Source organism: Neltuma alba, unplaced genomic scaffold, assembly GCF_004799145.2.
Source record: "Neltuma alba isolate B1F8T4 unplaced genomic scaffold, ASM479914v2 tig00012841_pilon, whole genome shotgun sequence".
In the NCBI taxonomy this organism is placed as follows: domain Eukaryota; kingdom Viridiplantae; phylum Streptophyta; class Magnoliopsida; order Fabales; family Fabaceae; genus Neltuma; species Neltuma alba.
Window position 1 is genome coordinate 78,504 of NW_021637230.1, and position 20,553 is coordinate 99,056.

Sequence of the window (20,553 nt, forward strand, 5' to 3'; positions counted from 1 at the left end):
ACAAGCAATAGACGGGAGAAAAGAACATAAATCTGGGAGAATTGACACCTAATGCAGCACTAGTACGGATTCAGATAAATGCATAGGACCAAAAAAAAAAAAAGGATGGAAAATGATTACTCATATCCTCCTAGACGCAGGAAGAAAATGTTTTTTTATCTTATTTATAAGTTATCTTATTTAATTTTTAGTATGAATATACTATTTTATTTTTATTTATTATATTATAGGTAGTTATTTTTTTAAAAAAATGTATATATTAAACATAGATAAGATTGGAAAGTTTTTATATTTTAAGGTAGAGTTAATAGAATTTAAGATTATAAATGTAGTTAGAGGAGTATTTGAGTACAAATAGGAACAAGAATAATAATAGTACTATGGCTTAATAACTAATACATTGTCTAGTACTGCCTTCGATTTTTAATATAAGAGCTAATTGACTAATTTGAGTAGATTAAGAAAATTTGTTAAATCAGTTATTTATAATGAATAAATATTATCTTTCCTAAAATATCATTGCTAATCATGTGTATTAACTAGAATTATCATTTGATAGAATTTTTAATATGTGCAACTACTATAAGTACTACTTTGAAAAAAAATAAATAAGATAAAATAGATTAGAGTTTTATATTTATAATCAAAATAAATATCAAATTAACTTTTATATTAAGAACTAAAAATATTTTTTTATAAAATAATTTTTTTATGTTTGGTAAAATGGGAATATGACAAGAATAAAAGGACATAAAGTTCAATTGGAAAATCATCGTTAAAAGAAAATAATGTAAATTTTTATTTTACTTTTTTTTTTTTGGCAGAGCAATAATGAATATTCTCATCTTAGCCATAAGCCATTTGTTCGGTCGGGACGCCAATAACAAATGTTATTTTAATATTTTCTCCTAATACTACCTCCGATCTTTATTCTCAAGTTAACTAATTTGAGAGCTTGTTTAGAACAGTTTATAAATAGTTTATAAGTAGTTTTGTAATAATGATTTGCAGAATACGAGACAAATATGTTAAAAGAGTTTTGTCTCAACTTACATGAAACGTGCTTATAAAAGATTTTTTAAACCCTCCCAAACCGGCTCTAAATAGATTAAGAAAGTTTGTTAAATTAGTTATTTATAATAAATAAATATTGTCTTTTCTAAATTATTTTTATTAATCAAATATATTAATTTTAATATTTGATAAAACATTTAAAATATGTAACAAATAAAAGACTAACTTAGAAAAAAATAAATAAATATAAAAACAAAGTGTTACAATTTTATATTTAAAATTAAATTAAAAGTCAAATTAGTCCGCTCCAGCACAATAAGAAGTAAAAATAAAACACCAGCTGACCAGCACACGTGTTGCCCATTTTCACATTGAATGCTAATGGATACTTCAAATGCAAGTTCGAAACTTCATCCATCGTCTTTGTTCGCAGATGCAGGTTCTCACTTCTCCAAACTCTTTACACCAAAATGTTCGGATCTACGCGGTTACATATCTACAAAGATTTTTTTTCCCCCCCCCCGATCTGCTTCATATTTTTCCTGTTCTCGCAACCATCATCTTTCTATCTCTTTCAATATCCAGATTTAAAATTTTGGAAATTTGACTTAATTTGAACTCACTCCATTTATTGGAATTAATGCATCGAACTGCTTTTTCTGTTGTTTAATTTGATTCTCCATTTGTGCCACTGTACGATGAAAACCGGAGACAACAGGCGCAAATAAGACATTTCACTGTTTATTCCTTGATCTACAGTACCATTCCTTCACCCCGCCTATGGAATGGTTTGGCCTCGCCCCATGGGAAAGGAATGGTAGAAGGAATAATTTTCAAGCATACCAGACGTAGGATTTGTGTCTCCATATGCCATCTCCTTCTCCTCCACTCCACTTCAAAGTCCACCAAACACGAGGAGAGCCTTACCAATCAGTAAAGATACATGAACCGCCAATGCTTCTATTTACAGAAGAAATGCAGTTCAATCATACATACATACACATTGCTCAAACTACACAGACATTCACATGGAAAACTAAAAGCGGCAGCGCCAAATAAACATTAAAAAAAAAGAAAAGGACAAATAACTAGAGCTACTTATATTTGTAGAGCTTGTGTTCGAGACTTAAACAAGGTTTCCACCACTGATGAATGCCATGAGCTGCTCTGAAATCCTGAACAGGAGTTACATTTACTGTCAAAGAAGCTGAAGGAATGAGGTGTGCGGCTTCTGATTCCTTCCCAAAAGCACTCATCAACAGATCGCCGATTGAATTTTGAGTCGCTAACCTTTCGATACCGCCTATACCAATCTCCTCCATCGTCTTCCTGTGTTCAAAATATCCAATGTACTCTGAACAGATATGATCAGATGGATTCACAAATAGACAGGGGACCCAGGAAGACAAAGCAGGAAATGGACCCAAGTGATCATCCAAGGACACTTCCTTTTTCTGCCTAGCCTTCATGGCAAGGGTGAGTCCGGCTGTTATCACACTGCTGGCGACTCGAATCCCAAGTTTCAAGTTTTTATTTTTGATTCTCTCAATTGGAGCAGAAACAAAAGGTGGGTTGAAAAGAAAAGATTGAATAAACATGCCACTCTTGGCCATTCTTTTCCCAGTAAGCATTGCCAGGGCAGATCCCAATGAGTGACCAGCTAACCAGATATTTGAATCACCTACAGCGGCTACCATGTTTCGAGCAGCTTGGACAGCAATGTCAGATCGAGATGTCTGATGGAGTCCATTACGGACAAAGTGCATATCCAATTGGATATCACGGTAAACTGAATCTCCCCTTGGTATAGTGCCTCGAAATGCAATCACATATCGTGGACTAATATTTACAGTGTCATTACCCTTAGAAGAGGGAGGAGGCTTGAATTCATAAATGGCTCCAAAGATGGACTTATCAACGTCATCTATCAATGGACGAAACAACTGAAAGTGGAAGAAAGTCCACCAAGGAGGCGCAAGGGCATTAGGTCCTACACGATTTTCTTGCCGGTCCCTTTCTAGTATGTAAACACCTTGGACTAAACTCGCAGCTACTGACATTCGATGATATGCATTACCCCTGCGAAAGATATCCTTTTATTTTGTATCATAAATATATTCTATCACAAAATACAGAAAAAAAAAATGTTAAACATTCATCAAGATTCAAAGCTATCAGTCAGCAAGTTTCGTTACTCAGCTGAAGCACCACGTCCAAGAACAATCTAATTATATTCCTGAATACCTCAAGATAAAAAATGTTCTTGGGAAAAAAAAATTCAATAAAGTTGCAGATATTTGGACGTGGCTTTATGCTAGGTTGCGTTCATAGTCCTGCTTAATCAATAACTTATATTCACATGCTATACACGACGAGGAAACAAGATAATCCAAGCGCACACAGAAATATATATTTACAGTTGGGGGTGAGGGGGTGAAAATCTAATAGGCTTTACTCGGCCCCAAAAATAAACAAGGCTTTACCAGTCAACAAAAGTAAGATGTAAGGGCCCCGAGAGGTCAAAACGCTCCCTCTCAGAGACCATTACACCCTATACTTTTTCTCTGGCTGTCTTCCCCTTCGCTATCTTTACAACTCCTGTCACAGAAGTCAAAAAGGAAAGAAATGGATCAACGCGGAAATCATCAGGAGTCAATCAATTGTCAGCGTATCTATGCAGGGCGGACAAATCATGAAATTTCTAACAAAAATTGAAAGGCAAAAAAAAAAAAAAAAAAAGATTTGGCATCACCGCCGATCAAACATTTCATATAGTAAAATTTTTCATATTTTTTGTGTTGTGAACAGAAAGAGTCATAACCCCGGATTATTTATGCTCTAGTCTATGGCATGGAAACATGTTTGAGAATGATTGGATTACCTTCCATGATCATCGACACCCTTTTGAAGCTTAAAAACGTTGGTATGGAGTCACAAGCATAATTAACAAAGGAACCAAAGTACTTTTGCTGATGATAAAAAGACAAAGAACAGCTTATCAGCTGTATGTCACAAGCATAATGATAAGTCCAACCTGCATGGCTATTTCGTCTCGCAGCGCCGAGTAGGTTGGTAAGACAGATTTGTTGTCAAACTTAATAAAACGGGGAAAACAATCAGGAACTACGATTTTAATACATTAAAGAGCTTAAACTAATAGTTTGCATCATATTCTGTTCTTAAGCACGATATATTACAATATTAATTTTCTCCTTCTCTTCAAAACATATGGCATATTTAACTCAAACGCATGTATTGTTCAATAGTCCGTTACGAGGTTCCTCAGATGCGGAAAAGCAACTGTCACATAAATCGTCAACGCATCAACGAAAATAAACAGCGAACCAAAACAAGTTTGAGAAAAGAAAGCTCATTTCCGGATTCGAACTAAGAGAACAACATGAAAAAGCAAACGCAAAAAAATATTCTCGCTCCATCTGGATGCGCCGAAATCATACCCAAAAACAAATTCAAAATTTCGCACAATGAAAGACCCCTTAGATTCGATCAATCTCTGGATAAACATACAAAGCTTATTGGATGAATGCTGCTAACAGAAATTCAAATCACAGAAGGAAATGAAAGACATGGGATGAGATCTGTAAAGCGTTTGGAATCAGAGCGAAGAATATACCTCAAGGGAAATGGTGATGATGGAAACGAAGATCACAGGTGACAGATAGGAAGCAGAACACCAAAGCGCAAATAATGAGGATCCAAGAGAAACATTAAAATGGGGAGTAAGTGAATGGCTCCAGCAAACGCCGAGAACGTCACCGGGGCTGACCTCCACCGACCCCCCACTCAGGTTGCTTTCAGAACCAGGGAGCCAACTTGGCGTGATCAATGCAATTTATGGAGAGTAGAGATAAGCGTGACGATGTCGTATGCTAAAGTTGGGGTGATTCCGCAACCGCGCATCAGTTTTGTTGGTTACTTTGTTTCAAGGTAAAAACAAGAGAGTTTTGTTTGTTACTGTAGAACGGAAATACGCCGTCGTTTACCCGAACCGTTGACTCAATGAGTTGGTAAAACAAAATTCTCTGAGTTGATTCAATAATTCGACATGCTTATATTATATTAAAAAACTATTTATAAACTATTACAGGCCTCTACGTGAGAAAAAGATCGGATTTGAATTCTCTCTACTATCCTCCTTTTTTTTCACAACTATTAGATCAAAATTCCAATAGTCTAGATTTAACATCTTATAAAAATAATATCATTAGAAAAATAAATAAATTTAAACTGTTAAAATCTAGTATGAACAGTTCACAACTATAATAAAAAAATTAAAAAAAATTTGCTCTATAATAAAAGTCTGTAACTATGAACTACTCAGATTAGATTTTAACAGTTTAAATTTAGAGAAAATTCTAAAAAGATCCTTGGAATATAGGAAATTCTAGATTTGGTCCTGGAATTTCGAAAATGACAAAAAGGGTCAGTGACCCAATTTGTCATTTGTAAAATCAAGAGGAATTAACAACTTTGCCCTTATTTGTATTCATTCACTACAATGATTTAAGGAATCACTATAAGGTTTTAGGTGTTATCTAGATTCGTGTAGCGAATAACTACTCACTTTTTCATAGTCAGGTGTCTTGTTATTAACTACAACTAATTTTGTAATCACTAAAACAATGTAAGCATTACCTAGATTTGTGTAGAGAATAACTACTCACTTTTTCAAAGTCAGGTACCTTATTATTAACTACAACTAATCTTGTAATCACTAGAACAGTGTAAGCGTTATCTAGATTTTTTTAGAAAATAACTACTCACTTTTGCTTAGTCAAGGATAAAATTGTCAATTCGTCTTAATTTCACAAATGACAGATTGGGTCACTGACCCTTTCTGTCATTTTCGAAATTCCATGACCCAATTTGGAATTTCCTATATTCCAAGGATTTTTTTTGGAATTTTTCCTTAAATTTATTTATCCATTTTTTTTATAATAATATTTATTTTTATGAAATGTTATAAAATATTAAATTTGAACTATTAGAGTTTTGATTCAATAGTTGTGAAGGGAAAAAAAGGATAGTGGAGGGAAAGAGGATAAAAAGGTTAGCGGAGAGAATCTAAGTCCAGAGAGATCCACGTTCCAAAAAAGAAAATGCTCATGCCCCCGTTGGACCACGAAACCTGGGCTGGGGAATTGGAACTGGAACTATTAATTTGGTCCATTAGATAGCTGGAATCCAATTCTCAGCGGAACCCACTTCCATCAAATTCGATGGACTTGGGTTCCATGCTCCTAACCAGAGGAGTCATAATCATGTTCCATTTCATCTTCCCCACTGGCGATGCCTCTTTGTCTTCTCTGTCAAGCCAGTTTCATCGACCCCTATCGTCCCATTCTTCTCCTTCTCATTGTTCCATTTTAAGATAGAATTCTATATTTAATCTAATCATCTTCTTGGATTTACTCTTTGATTTTAATTTTTTCATTGTGCTGCTGTGAGATTCGGATTGTGCCTCTAATTTCCAATCGCTTGAAAATGTTCAGCAGCAAGGGGTAAAGGAATTTGCGTCAAACCCGATGCCGGCATTAGATTTTGATCAGGGGGGAAAAAATCCAAGTTTAGTTTAATATCATTTATTTTAACCTCAGAATTCGAAAGAAAATTACCACGTCACAATTCATTTTGATGTAATCTCGTCACTTTAGGAAGTTTGTGAATTGTAACATCAATAAATTCCTTCCTATCCAAAAGGGCTCTCTCTTGGACTTTACGCGCACATAAAATGCTTGCGCCAATCATACATTGACAAAAGAAAGGTGGTTGAAAAGAATTTTGTCGACGAAGTGAAGACACGCAGTAAAAGAAAATGATGTACATATATAAGCCTTAAAATAAAACGTCAGTTCTATAGTGAGAATAAGAGACGAAAGTACATCTTTAATAAGTAGAAGATGCACTCTAAATACAACAAAAAATTACACGCTCAACAAACGTGTTATATGGTAGAGTCTCTCCATGTATAAACGCAATGCACACAATTCCCATCTACTTAGACCAAGCAACCGCATCTATTTCAGCTTGTGCACTTCTGTATAGCTCCAACCTCTTTCCAAGGGCACTACGCCGTTCCATAATTGCAGGATCCTCATTTAGCAAAGACGACAAACGCTTTTGCTGCCAAGTTCATTAAAGCAGGTATGAACATTTTTGTTTTTGGCAAATATAAAAGAAACCGAATGAAAAACATGAAACCAACTGCCCGACAGGGGTAAAAAGGGAAAGGAAAAGATAAACCCTATTTTGAATAACACCCGCCGTAAAATTCGAGAGACGGATTTATTCTCACCTCCATTTTGCCTAGCTCAGTGAAGAAATGATCAAGTAGGCTTCGCTTTGCCTCTCGCACCTGGCAATAGACAACGGACTTGGGAATTGAATGTCGCAGACTAGCACAGACCATGTTGACGTAAGACAAAACTGTTGTACCTGTTTATGCGAGGAGAGAATAAATGATAAATAATTTAGCGCATTTTACTGAGAGGAAGGAGATACTAGATCAAGCTAGGTGATTAAAATCAAAATGTTCCGAGTCTAACAAGACTTACCAATTCGCCTAAGATATGAATCATTATATCTATCAAAAATTGAATGTGTAGGATTGCCACCCTTGTCAACATCTTGAGGGAGTTTCCTAAAGAAATCAACCGTCAGATAGCCACACTCCATATCAACTAGCTGCAGTGTTGCTTTTTTGCTCTCCTCCCTCATTCTTTCTAGCGATTCAATTGCTGCATTTCCCACCTCAACCCGAAGACCAGGATATTGCTTCAAATCCTGAAATTCAAATAAATCAACACCTTGTAAGCAGAAACGAATCATTTCGATTGAACAAGTTGGAGGGGAAAAGTTTATACACGATTTGACTCTAAAAACAAATTAAAAAAAATATTATACAGCATTATTTCATAATAAATAATTTCAAACTCCTCTGAGGAAGCTGAAGGCAAATGAAATGGAAAGGCAGGATTTTGGTAGGTTATGCTCAAATGCATAATGTGAGGTATTGAGTTCTGGAACAAATTTTTCTGAAATAATAATAGCAAATATCAATAGGCTCAAGCAAATCTTGACAACAATTCTTAGAAACCCACAAAGACATTGAAATAGATCTTAATGTATATTTTAGCATCCATCACTTAACCTCAGGCACAAAGAAGTCCTGAAAATCTGCATTTTTATACTTAAAATAGTACAAGCCATTTATTTTTCGTGGTAGTGCAGAATAAACCCTTACTCAGATTAAATAAGACAAACCCGAAAACCAAGAAGCATACAAGTAAAGTCACAGCACGAATTACAGAGGAAACAATGAACCTTAGTATAGACAGAAAACATACCACAGTCTCGTTAATAGATTTGTGAACCAGGTCCTTCAGTAGGGAATGAACCTGAAGGTAAACAATGCAAAGTGATAAATCAATTGAGCATGTATAATAAGCAAACTAGAAAAGTCAAGGCTTTAAGTAGTGAGTGAAAACATATCAACTACTAAATACTCCTCCGGTCCTTATTATAAGACCCAATTTGACTTTTTATTTGGTCCTAATTATAAGACCCCAATCCATTTTATCTCTTATATTTATGCATTTTTTCCAAGATAATCCTTCTAATAATGATAGTTTTAGCCAATATACTTAATTAACAAGGATATTTTAGGAATGACAACATTTATTTATTATAAATAACTAACTTAACTTACTTCCTTAATCTCCTCAAATAAGTCAATTGGGTCTTATAATTAGGACCGGAGGAGTACATAATAGGCTTTTAACATCAAGGTTGAACTTCTGTTTTTGGTTTACAAAAGAGACACAAGCTCCTAGAAACTCTGACACTTCAGAAAAGGATAGGGTAGGAATTAAACCTACAAGTATTAGGATCCCCTAGCTCTCATATCCCCAAGAAGGGTCACCTAAGGCGGGCCTCCTTTGCCAAGGCTTTTTATCAATAAAGAGGCCATGCTCTATAACAAAGAAGTTTCAATACCGGCCTCTTTTTTTTTTTTTGGGGGGGGGGGGGGGGGATGGACTAGCGACAGGGTCATTGACTAATAAGTCTGTTAACCAATAGTGCAGCCTTTCCTTGATTCAAACATACCGCATCAACAGCTGCCTCAGCAGGGCCCCTGATAGTAATTAGAGAAGACTCAATTAGACGACGGTATCCTTGCTCAGGGGCTATTAAATGTGGCTGGTACCCATCAGCTTCAGTAATAAGTTTCCGTATGTTTTCCATTGAAAGCTGCTTGTCAAACTGCAACCTCTTTAAAGCAGCAGGGAGCTGATTATCAAAGACATGATAGATTTTATCACCTCCGGGTCGCCTGTAGGAGGGGATTCACAAAATTATTAATAAAACAAATACAGCACAAAGGTTAGAGTGAAAGGTACGGTAAAGGGCACTAAACCATAAAAGATGAAAAAATGTAGGACATACACGCCATCAAGGTGTTCTTTGAATATCTGATCAAATGAACGGCATATTTCCATGATTGCATACAACTTACCCTGCATTCATTGACATTAGTCATTAGAAAATGATGGCGGGAGAAGTGGGGGGGGGGGGGGGACCAACAACAACAACAACAAATGATTGCACACGCAGATGAACTCAGACAGTAGTAACATAACAGAAGTTTGTTTTCTTGGCATGAAATACAGAAACAGAAGTTGGACAGAGAAGCAATCTCTTTTTTCAGCACTACAGTCTTATAAAATGCACGTGTCTGGGGATAGATGAATTTACAACATTAGATTAATTGAGCATTCCCCAACTAGCGGGATAACACTTGTCCTACACTAACTGAACATTAAAGAGAAGAACTTACCCCGGCATCAGCAGCTATAGGTTTCCCTAAACGACTCAATTCAGCTTCAAGTTCAGCAACTGTTTTGTTAATCAGAGATTGAATGCCTGGAATTTTGGACTTGATGACAGTCTCCAAATGCTGAAGCATTCAGAATTATGAATTAATTATTAGAAATCAGTACTGTAACAATTGCATGCAATGAACAAAAATAGATATTTAGCAAATATTAATTGGTGAAGGATTTTTTGGCTACCTTTGATAGCATCTTCGCTAGATGCTCAGAACCCATTCTGTGAGCAAGGTGCTTATACTCAGGGGAATTAGCAAAGTACTCACGTTCTCTGCGCCTAGCAGCAATCATGTCAACATTCTTGTTTATATCTGCTTGGGATCGATTCACAACACCAATCCAAGGATACTTCATCCTGTATGATTTCCCCTCCAATATCTGAAGCAATCAGAAAAAATATGTCTAAAGTAACCGGATTTTGCAACATCACTATGAGCCAAAGCTTTGTGTTTTGCCCTTCTGACTGTGCAGAAAGGAAATTAAGAAACTTTACACTCCCAGGAACAGCAGAACATTTATGACAAAAATATTTGTGCTTATATTTTCTAAAATATATATATTGTCAAACAAATAAACAATAGTTTTGTATTTACAAATCACTAAATTTCTGCCAGCATATCCATTAAATGATGGCTATTCTCAAAAGTGGGAAGTAGTAAAGCCAATAACAGAACTACGAGAATTTTTAGTCTCTTGCCATAGTTTCCAGCATACGTAACAGTAGAATGAAATATAACCAATTCAATAAGGCATTAAAAGTTGTTCAAGTAGATTTAATAAGTAGTATACTCACATCAACAGCATCAGTACCCTTATCCATAAGATCAATCTTAGTCAAAACACCAAATGTCCTCTCCCCTGGAAAATGTAATTAATAAACCGAGGATTAGAACACCACTAGAGTACTTACTTCAATTTATTCAATCAACTTGCTCTCACTTATAAGCCACTATAAGTGGGATGGCGGTTATAGCAAGGGGAAAAATTGCATAAAGATTAGACCAACCATGGTTCAGGCTTTGGGCCTAAATTTTGTAAATTATAAAGGACCAGCCCTCCATTTGGGGGGAAACTTATTTAAATGAAGCATGAGGCCTAGCGCATCATTGGGTACACTCAAGGTCTTAAGTTCAAATCTCAATGTCATCATTGTACCAGGCCAAAAAACAAAAAAAAACAGTTAGCAATTTAGAATCACGGTAGAATTCACATTCGTTTCTTAGAGAGCAGTGAACAAACTCATCAAATGAGCAAAATAAGAAGAGTAATAAAACCATATGGGGAAAAACCATTAAAATTACCTGTAGGGTCCACTTCACGGGAAATCTTAATTGCATCAGATGTAGCAAGATCTTGATTGGCTGGTGATATGGCCAAAATTAAACAATTTGGCTGCAAATTAACAATAGGAATTTAATTTAAAAAGTTAATTGCAGGATACTATCATATAAAAAACACATAATTCATGTTAAGAAAGTAAAGTGTTATATGGTTCCTTGCAAAGCTTGTTCTATGACCAAGATATTTCATATTAGAAACATTAGACTGCATAGCACCTTTTCAATGTAGGATCGAACCATATTCTCAATGTCCTGTACAATACTATCAGGTTGACCCTCTGCATAACAGACAACCCTGAGTGAGTATCACATTCTTCATTATAAAACTTGAACAATTCCCACGTAGTTGCAGGAAAACCATGGACGACAAATACATGTCAATCTGTTGCTTACCTACAGCTACCTTCGTAAGTCCAGGAAGATCAATAAGCGTCAAATTAACAACTGCAAAGGTCCAATACGTCACAAAATTTTAAAGCCAGTAAAGAAGTGCAACAACAAAAATCTCATGCAATATTATAGGTGTTCTGACTAGAAGATCATAGGGTATAAAGAATAATGAAATTCAAACGCACCATTTGGAGAATATATACTAAGATGAATTGGGACACTCGAAATTTGTTTGGTTCGTCCAGTCTCTCTATCAGTTTCATCTTGAATCTCCTTTCTCACAGCACCTACATAAATTAGATCATTAATAATATGGAGAAACGCACAAATTTGTGCAAATAAGTTTGTGGTGTTAACAATATCATTCTGAGCTCTAAATGCTGAAATGAGGTTTAATAATTCAAACTAGCAAACCTGAAGACAGACTTATCAAAAGCCAAAACAGTATAGCAAAGCACCATACTAAAGTAATGACAGAAAAATCAAACTTGAGACCGAGGACTTTACCAAAATCAGTGAACCTTTTCCTTGGGAGATGCAGAAACTCTGCATACTCTCTGCTGCCTTCCTCGGCCTTGTGAAGCTGCAAGACAAGAGGTCGCCGGGTAACAATCCCTGAAAGTGTCATTCATACATTAACTTTCTCATATTTACAAGGACTAGTTATAGTAAAAGGCATAGCCAAATGTTACTGCCATATTTACCTGATCCACGGGGTAAGAAATCCTTGCCAACAATGCTCTCCAATACTGAAGACTTTCCAGAACTCTAAGAGAAGATATGATGAACATGATTAACCAAGGCAGTATATATCCACATATAAGGAAAGCATAATTCCTTAACAACATAAAAGATACACAAACCAATATACGAAAAGAAAAAATGTATTTTTGGTCAACGAAAAAGGGAAAAATGTATGTCTTCCTACTAATAACATAACAGATGCACCTACTAACTGAAAATCATGTTGAACTCGTGAATTACTTCGATGAAGAATTCAATCAGACAAGAAAGATGGTCAATGCAAAGAAACAAATCTGTTAACGTGTCATGTCAAACAGCACTATATCACATGCCCGGCAGAATCCAAGGTCTTCTGGTTCCGCTAGTTAATAAAATACTAATATTCATTTAGCAACAGCAATGGTAAACTACAGGCACTATCTTGGGAAGTTCCTACCGGTATTTACTCTTTCAAGTTTATCAAGAAGCAAACCAACAGGAAGATCCTCCACTATAAATGGGAGTACCATGTCTCTCATTGAGCTAATGTGAAATCGATAATCCTATACCAGGAGATGCTCTTTATTAAAGTTTTGCCTGCCCTTTGGATATGCTTAGTTGGGTGAAAAACGGGTAGGCAGAAGAACGAGAAAGTGCGAAGGAAATGGCAAGTATTTGAACAAAACTAAGTATGGATACATTGCCATTTTGAACATGCTAGATGGTTAGAAATTGGGACTAGTATCTTTCATGCAATGGCTGATAGTGGTTTTCTTGCCGCATCCCCCCCCCCCCCCGGGGGGAGCCAAACAAAAAAGCCATAAGAGAACGAGAAATGAGCTAAGGGATGCCAGTGTAACTTCAATCTTACAAACACCGGCTTGCCGCTAACGAGGGAATAAGATTACCGCTCCCTCCCAATGTAAAGCTGGGATCCTTCTCTCACAAATTATGCGGCTACAGAAGAAATAAGATCGCCGCACTCAAATGATTGTCATAAATTTAACACTGATCTAAAATTCAAATTAAAATACCCAGGTATTCAATCAAGCTTGACCATCAGATAGGCCGTAACTTAACATCACGATCCTCACAAGATTTGGCCAAACAACGAAGAGCCAAACCAACAAGTGAATATACATGAATGACTAGCTATAGAACAATATATGTCACCAAAAAAGAAAAAGATATTCAATCCAAGAGGAACTTAATCTTGATTCAACGCCATCAGGACATAAGGTCAGATCAAACGAAAGATAACAAGAGCGGAACAAAAACAGTGGAATCAAGCCAACCTGACCGCCGACAACAGCAATAGCGGGGAGTGCATCCCATAGAGTAGGCAGAGCACTACCTTCGCCGTGATCACCTAAGGCAGTACAAGCTCTCTGGATTTTGTTAACCAAAGAAATTAGATTCTCCATTGGAATAGTCGGAGAGATGTGGAGCTCGGATCTGACGAAGTAATCACCAAACTGATAGAGATCTGCGGACGAGAGAGAGATACAGGGAGAGAGAAAGCTAAGGCTGTGTGGGTTTGAAGGAAGAGAGCGCGTATCACTATTGAAATGTTTTGAACCGACGGGACCCAACCACAGCCAGCCCGCTGTGCTGGGGAAGACTCGCTTAACCTTTTTAAACTTGAATTGAAGGACGGGTCATTATTACTTCTCTCCCGTTCTTCGAGTTTTCAACTCGCGAGATTTCCGTTGCCGTGTCTTTTTTTTTTTTTTTTTTTTGCGCCCTTGCCTGCCTAGCTTAAGCTGATTAGCCGGTGCGCTTAGAAGGGCTTTTTTCTCCCCTTTTTTGCCAACGGCTTAGAAGTTACATTAGGCCGTTGTAATTTTAGGTGATTAGTGCTTATCTGTTAATTAAAAAAATCAACAATTTAACACCAGCTCGATTTTTAATGTTTTATCTACAAATTGCAAATACAGGTTAGATCAACACCACCACAGGAAAGAACGAAATTACTGAAGGTACTGCAGTGCCGGCGCGCTTTTGCTGTCCAAACAAAGAACAGAGTCTTGTGACATGCTAAATTTTGATTCTCTTTTAGCTTGCTCCAACTTGGCTTCAATTTTTTTACTTTTGGTGAGACAAAGGGATTTTTGGATAAAAACCAAATTATAATTTTAGAAGTGATAATATAATATATGAAGTAAATATGTAAAGAAATTTATCTCAATTTATGAAAAAATACTTTTAAAAAGCATTTTTATTGATATCCAAACACTCCTCAAATCTTAAATCTTTTTTTTTTCTTCCGAATGTAAGGTTCAAATCTTAAATCTTTAACACTGTAATTTGACTATTTCACACTATTTTTTCTTAGATTCATTAAGTAATGCCTGCACCCTCTTTTTTTGTAACGGATAGTATTCCTGTTTGGATTTAAAATGAGTTTTTCTTTCAAGTGCGCCTTTACCTTTTTAATTTCATGCAAGAAATATCATTTAAGGTTAGCGTCTTAAAACTTTAAAAGGACACTTTACTAAAAACACAAGGCATATGACTTGTTCACAGAAGATTAGGAAGTCAGAGGACCTTGGATGGTGCTCCGCGGCCCAATGAAGCGAATTGCAATTCCTAAACCCTCCAAATCCAAGAAACTTCTTAAGATTTGTTTGGAATAATTTATAAGTAATTTTTTTAATCGTGATTTATGAAATACAAAATAAATAAATAAAAAAAGTTTTATCTCGATTTATATAAAATGTGCTTATAAGTGATTTTAATCATAATTCTAAACAGGATCTTAGTGGTTCAAACTTGTGTTTTTCAGTCTAAAAATTTTTTTATCCTCACAATTTTACTCAAGATATTGTCGGAAACTAAATATTGACATGTCTCTCAAATATGAATTTAAACATTGATTCGCTGTATTAGGAAAAACTAACCCTTTCTGTTAAATCCAAACCCATTGGTTCAGTCCAAGAGCATCAATCACTCTCAGAGATTGATATGTAAACTTTCTAGTATACCTACCTCTGGAGAATTGGTTCTCGCAGCCTTTGCTTTAAAAATCAGAAGATTTTATTTTTATGGCATACAATATAAAAAGGGGGGGTCACGCGATGGGGATGAAGGAAACCAAAAGCTTGTGCTTGTAGGATTTCCTTTTGGGCTTTTCAGACTGATCACATTTGTGGGTTGGAATGTCCATTGGAAAACAAATCTTGTGTTTTTTGCTGCAAATTGGAAAACAAATCTTGGTTTTGCGATTGAGCTGCTCGCATTGACATCGAACTTTTATAAATGTTGGGTTCAATTGCCCCCAAAGTTGGGCTAAGTATTAAGTTTGGGCTCCGTGTTAATATAACTATTGAATTATTTTGACCAGGGCAATAATACGTACGGCTTTCCAAGCATTGGAATTTGCTGAATATTAGAGCCTCACAAGTATCGGAATCGATGCTCTAATCTCTTGTCCTTGATTTTGCATCATCGTATATCCAGACGATGTTGAAGAACAATTTACATGAGATGCTCATATTGTTGCTGGGGGAGGGAATCGTCAGTGGAAGAAACAACAAAAAGAAAAGTGAAGGTAAAGTAAAAGGCGAGTACAGAGTTCTAACTTGAACATTGGTCATGGCAATGTAACAGTATGAAGTTGTTAGTCATATTCTATATATAAAGTTGTATAGTTTAGATACACAGGACAGGATATGCTGTCATGTTTCTATAATATGACTACCTCACTATGACGCCTGTAAAAAGGAACCTAGAGAAGCCTTAATTACAGTGAGCTACTACTTTATTTTTCATGTAACTAGAAACAATATGAATATGCTGACTTTAAATTAAAAATAAAAGAACTAAGGGATTCCTAAATTCATATCGCCTATGATGTGACTGGATTCACAAAAGAGAAAACAAATAATATGTATGCAACTAAGTTAATTGGCGGACTCCTGAGGTTCATAACCAAAAGGATTTTTGCTGGCCCAATTCCATTGATCACGACACATCTCTTCAATGCCATATTTTGCCCTGCAAGGAAATCAACGCTGTAAGAATTTGAATAAATGAAGCAAATCTTAATGATCAGTTCTATATAAGGAAAGGGAAACATCCAAAAAATACTAGTATTTATTTAATATGTAATCAAAACTTACTTCCATTTTAGTTCCCTTTCTGCTTTCTCTGTAGAAGCGTAAACAATTTCAGCATCACCAGGTCTTCGGCCAGCCATGACAAGAGGAATTTTCTGGATAACAAAATAATTACACAGATTAATGATATAGAATAAGAAGGTTTGAGATGCTTTAAGTTTCAGAGATGGAGCAAAAAACTTTTCCTGGTCATACTTAAAAACATGAAATTGAATTGGCCAAAAGAGCATGAAGAGACTAAGGATTATTTTGTATACATAAACTATTTTGGGACATAAAATGCAAAAAGAATTCAGAAAAGAATTCAGAAACTGAGAAAGCAGCTATGCTGAGCCTGTGGCATGCAGCATTAATTTCTCAGCAAGATAAAAAATAGACCATGAATACAGGAAAAAAATGGTTTTAAAAATAAAAAAAATTGACAGCAAGGGTTACAGTGACTTCAAAAACAAAATATAAGTAACATAACTATTAGTATACTACCTTTCCAGAGGCTTTTTCGAAAGCTCTAACCATCTCCAAAACTGAAGTTCCCTTTCCTGTTCCCAAGTTATACACCTCACAGCCTGTATGAAGCACAGAAATTTAATTATTAATTAGGGTACTTGCTGGAAAAAAAAAATTAGGGTACTGAAATTCTGTGGCTGATGATATTTTATAGCCCCAAACCGTAAAAGATAAAGAGAGGGCAATATAATATACCATTCGCCTACAGAATTTAACATTATTGCTGCCGCAAGAGAAATGACAATCTGAATAGAACCAATTATAAGAAGACATAATTTTGGAGTAATACCTATATCAGGATCCTTTAGTTTACGCAGGGCAGCAATATGCCCATCAGCTAAATCAACAACATGAATGTAATCACGAACCTGAGAAGTAAGAAAACATTCATTCTCTTAGATACTCTATGAAGACGTGAAGAATCAGATCCATTATCAGAAAAGGAAAACAATAAGTGCCATCAGTGACTAGACAACAGAGTCAGAACATACACCAGTGCCGTCAACAGTATTATAATCATTCCCAAAAACAGTCAGTGCAGGGCGTCTGCCAACAGCTACTTGCTGAACAAATGGCATGAGATTATTTGGAATTCCACGAGGATCCTCACCAATATTGCCGCTCTGATGTGCACCAACAGGGTTGAAGTATCTCAACAATATCAATTTCCATTCAGGATCTGCACCGTAAATGTCCCGGCAAATATCCTCGATGATAAGCTGAAAACAGAAACTTTATCAGATCTCATTACTAGTTTACAACACAAGCGTCTATGATTTAGTCACCAAAACACTAAAAAAAACATTGTGAAAGACATGAAGTCTTTATTCCCAGTTTCAATTCCCAAAAAAATATAAAAATAACAGTTTCTTACTCATACCTTGGTTCTCCCATATGGGTTCATTGCAGAGAGAGGGAACTCTTCTGTACATGGAACCACCTTTGGCCAACCGTATACAGTAGCTGAAGATGAGAATACAAGCTGCAATATATTCAGAAATAGGTGTTCAGTACTTTAGTCTAATCATCAGACTGCACAATATATAAGCAATCTCACACGAGCGCAAGACAATAAGGTTGCAAGACAAGCAGGCGATTAAAAGAAGTGCAATCAAAACTTCATCCCAGAATAGCTTGGTGACACTCTCTTCTGCTTGACCTATGCATCAGTGAGTAGTAACTGAATGACTTGATAGTTTAACACTATTTTTTCAGATTCACGTATTCAACCTATTCAATGACCAGTAGAACAACTTCATTTCAGATTTACCTCTTTCCATAGCGAGAAGAAGCGACATCCACACACAATTCAATATGGTTGCAGCAAACTGGAGATATCATGACATGGCATCGAAATTTAAATATTCATACATAATCAAGTATTTGTACTGCATACCAATACGACCAATCGGAGGGAGCATGCAGTAGAAACAAGATAAAAATTAGCAGTTGCAACTAAGTCAACAGCTTTTATATTTAGCAATAAGATAGAATTTTGTAAAGAAAAACAATTGAAAAACACCACAAAGTCAACCAATAAAAATGGACGTAAAATTACCTTCTTGCAATTATGGGCAGCCATTACTTCTAGAAGAGTAATTGTACCAATCAAGTTGTTGTCATAGTAGAGTAATGGTTTCTGCACACTTTCTCCAACAGCTTTCAGGCCAGCAAAATGTATAACAGCATCAAATCTAAAAAGAAAGTTAGAGATCATAAACAACTAGTGGCGATGGAGTGAAAGTATAAACAAACATTACCAAAATAATCATTTTGAACAAAATCTTATGTCACAATCACTAATACTTACTGTGTGGAAGAAAAAATTTTCTCAAGAGCAGTTCTGTCCCGGAGGTCTACCTACAATGGGCAAAAAATAAGCAACAGTAGCAATAGGTCAAAAATTCACATTGAAATATAAGACATGCAAGACGTCGTTTGGACAATAAGATATGAAATTAAGCAATTTAACTGCATGTTGTTCATGTTTAACACTGTCAGACTATTTTATGCAACTGCAATTGACAGTAGACTCATTTGAGCTGACGTTTTTATAGGGAAAAATTACTATTAGCATTCATTAATTCACAACCACTTAAGTATAATAAGTTATTGAACAGACCAAATGTGGCCTAAATGTAAAAGCAAGGTTTGTTTTGTCAAAAAAGAGGAAAAGGAAAAGGAAAAGAGAAAAGAGAAAAGGTTAGCGCCAGTCAGTTTAAAACTCGGCCAAACTTCAGATAATTGCATAGTTGACGAAGTCAACAAATTGGGTCCGAGAGAAGAAAATTATCAAAAGTGTGCCTATTTAAATTAGTTTAGTCGCAATAAAAAACGCCATAAAACAAGCTTGGATCCAGAACCGGAAGGAGCGATTCCCCCTCCAGACTCGCAACAGATCAAAAAGCACTACGAACTGATAAAGCCAGAAACCGTAGGGAAAATATAATATCGAACAGCCGACATCTCTGAATCAGTAATGGAAAGAACTAAAGCACAAAACTTTTGGCTTTTGGACTAGCGGCAATCACAACGCAACACCCAATTGAGCCAATTTAATCAAATTCAATCCCAACATTCAAATTACAGCAAGAAGCGTGAACCGGAAGACCTAAATCAAGCATTAAGCCTGAAAGAATCAGCCTTAGTGCATAAGTAAAAAGCACAGGATGTAAAGAAGCCCATGCAAGGAAATCAAGCAAAAGCGCGTAAGTAAACAAGAAAGATAGAAACCTTGTGAAAGGAGAGATTATCCTCGAATTCAGCGGCGAGTTCCCTGACTCTATGGATGGCAATTTCAGAAGAATTGTCAAGATTGTCGACTACAACGACCTTATAGCCGCCGAGCAAGAGCTGAAGAACAGTATGGCTGCCGATGTAACCGGCACCGCCGGTGACGAGAACATTCTGGGTCGCCATAATAGAAGGTGAACTGCGACAGAAAGAAGAAAGGGCCAATGCAGAGAGGAAAAGAATGAATGAAGGCTTTGAAATCACAAGAGGAGCCGGGAAGAGAGGGGAAGTTATATATAGGTGGCGAAGCTGAAGACGCGCGAGCACATCTTCATTCGGAGAAGGCGAGAATTATGTGACACGTTCATAAAGGTGAAAGATAAATAAAATTATAAAAAAAGAAATAACTTTAATTGAAATTGAAATTTAACGCTTTCGGGAATATTTAATGGGGGAGGGCAACAGATCAGCCACGTGGATTTCCAGTGTGTCCGCTTCGCATATGGCGCTGGAACTCTCTTTCTCTCTTTTCCCGAAATTGCTTAGACCCCAATCACTGTCATTACGCTAATTCGGTTTTAATTGCCCATTCCCTGGTCTCTCTCATAAGGACCAGACCTTTAGGACGCTATGTGACCATTTAGTATTAGGATTTATTTATTCATTCTGCATCGTTCCGTCACATTTGTTTATTGTTTATATTCTGTTAATAATTTCTTCGTAGATAAGCATTATTTATTCCGCAAAAGGCACATAATAATTTTCTTCGAGAGTAAGTTCCGGAGAAATTAGTACTTTCTGATATTTCAATGATAGATT

General features: G+C 36.1%; 3 protein-coding genes across 6 annotated transcripts; all 3 read right to left on the reverse strand.

Annotated features, from left to right (window-relative positions):
* Positions 1-1,733: 1,733 nt before the first annotated feature.
* LOC114731672 (GDSL esterase/lipase At4g10955) lies at positions 1,734-4,823 on the reverse strand. Of its 4 annotated transcripts, none has more exons than XM_028918895.1 (4): positions 4,649-4,823; positions 4,212-4,295; positions 3,498-3,612; positions 1,734-3,093 (listed from the first exon to the last, which is right to left on the reverse strand). In XM_028918895.1, exons 3-4 carry the CDS (start codon positions 3,557-3,559, stop codon positions 2,109-2,111), a joined length of 1,047 nt encoding a protein of 348 aa, XP_028774728.1. In that variant the 5' UTR covers positions 3,560-3,612; positions 4,212-4,295; positions 4,649-4,823; the 3' UTR covers positions 1,734-2,108. The 4 variants fall into 4 exon arrangements, with proteins under 4 accessions (XP_028774728.1, XP_028774727.1, XP_028774726.1 ...); XM_028918894.1 differs by having other exon boundaries at positions 4,187-4,295; XM_028918893.1 differs by lacking the exon at positions 4,212-4,295.
* A 1,978-nt stretch (positions 4,824-6,801) lies between these two features.
* LOC114731685 (dynamin-related protein 5A) lies at positions 6,802-13,984 on the reverse strand. The gene is made up of 16 exons (XM_028918918.1): positions 13,672-13,984; positions 12,358-12,421; positions 12,161-12,268; positions 11,839-11,940; positions 11,657-11,707; positions 11,480-11,541; positions 11,225-11,315; positions 10,717-10,781; positions 10,107-10,301; positions 9,872-9,991; positions 9,481-9,551; positions 9,142-9,367; positions 8,382-8,432; positions 7,590-7,818; positions 7,331-7,470; positions 6,802-7,158 (listed from the first exon to the last, which is right to left on the reverse strand). Exons 1-16 carry the CDS (start codon positions 13,798-13,800, stop codon positions 7,030-7,032), a joined length of 1,833 nt encoding a protein of 610 aa, XP_028774751.1. The 5' UTR covers positions 13,801-13,984; the 3' UTR covers positions 6,802-7,029.
* Positions 13,985-15,971: 1,987 nt separating this feature from the next.
* Positions 15,972-19,998, reverse strand: LOC114731671 (UDP-glucose 4-epimerase GEPI48). The gene is made up of 9 exons (XM_028918892.1): positions 19,735-19,998; positions 18,812-18,861; positions 18,560-18,695; positions 17,882-17,983; positions 17,493-17,720; positions 17,291-17,369; positions 16,978-17,060; positions 16,498-16,589; positions 15,972-16,372 (listed from the first exon to the last, which is right to left on the reverse strand). The coding sequence occupies exons 1-9, from the start codon at positions 19,918-19,920 to the stop codon at positions 16,279-16,281; spliced, it is 1,050 nt and encodes a 349-aa protein (XP_028774725.1). The 5' UTR covers positions 19,921-19,998; the 3' UTR covers positions 15,972-16,278.
* Between the last annotated feature and the right edge of the window lie 555 nt (positions 19,999-20,553).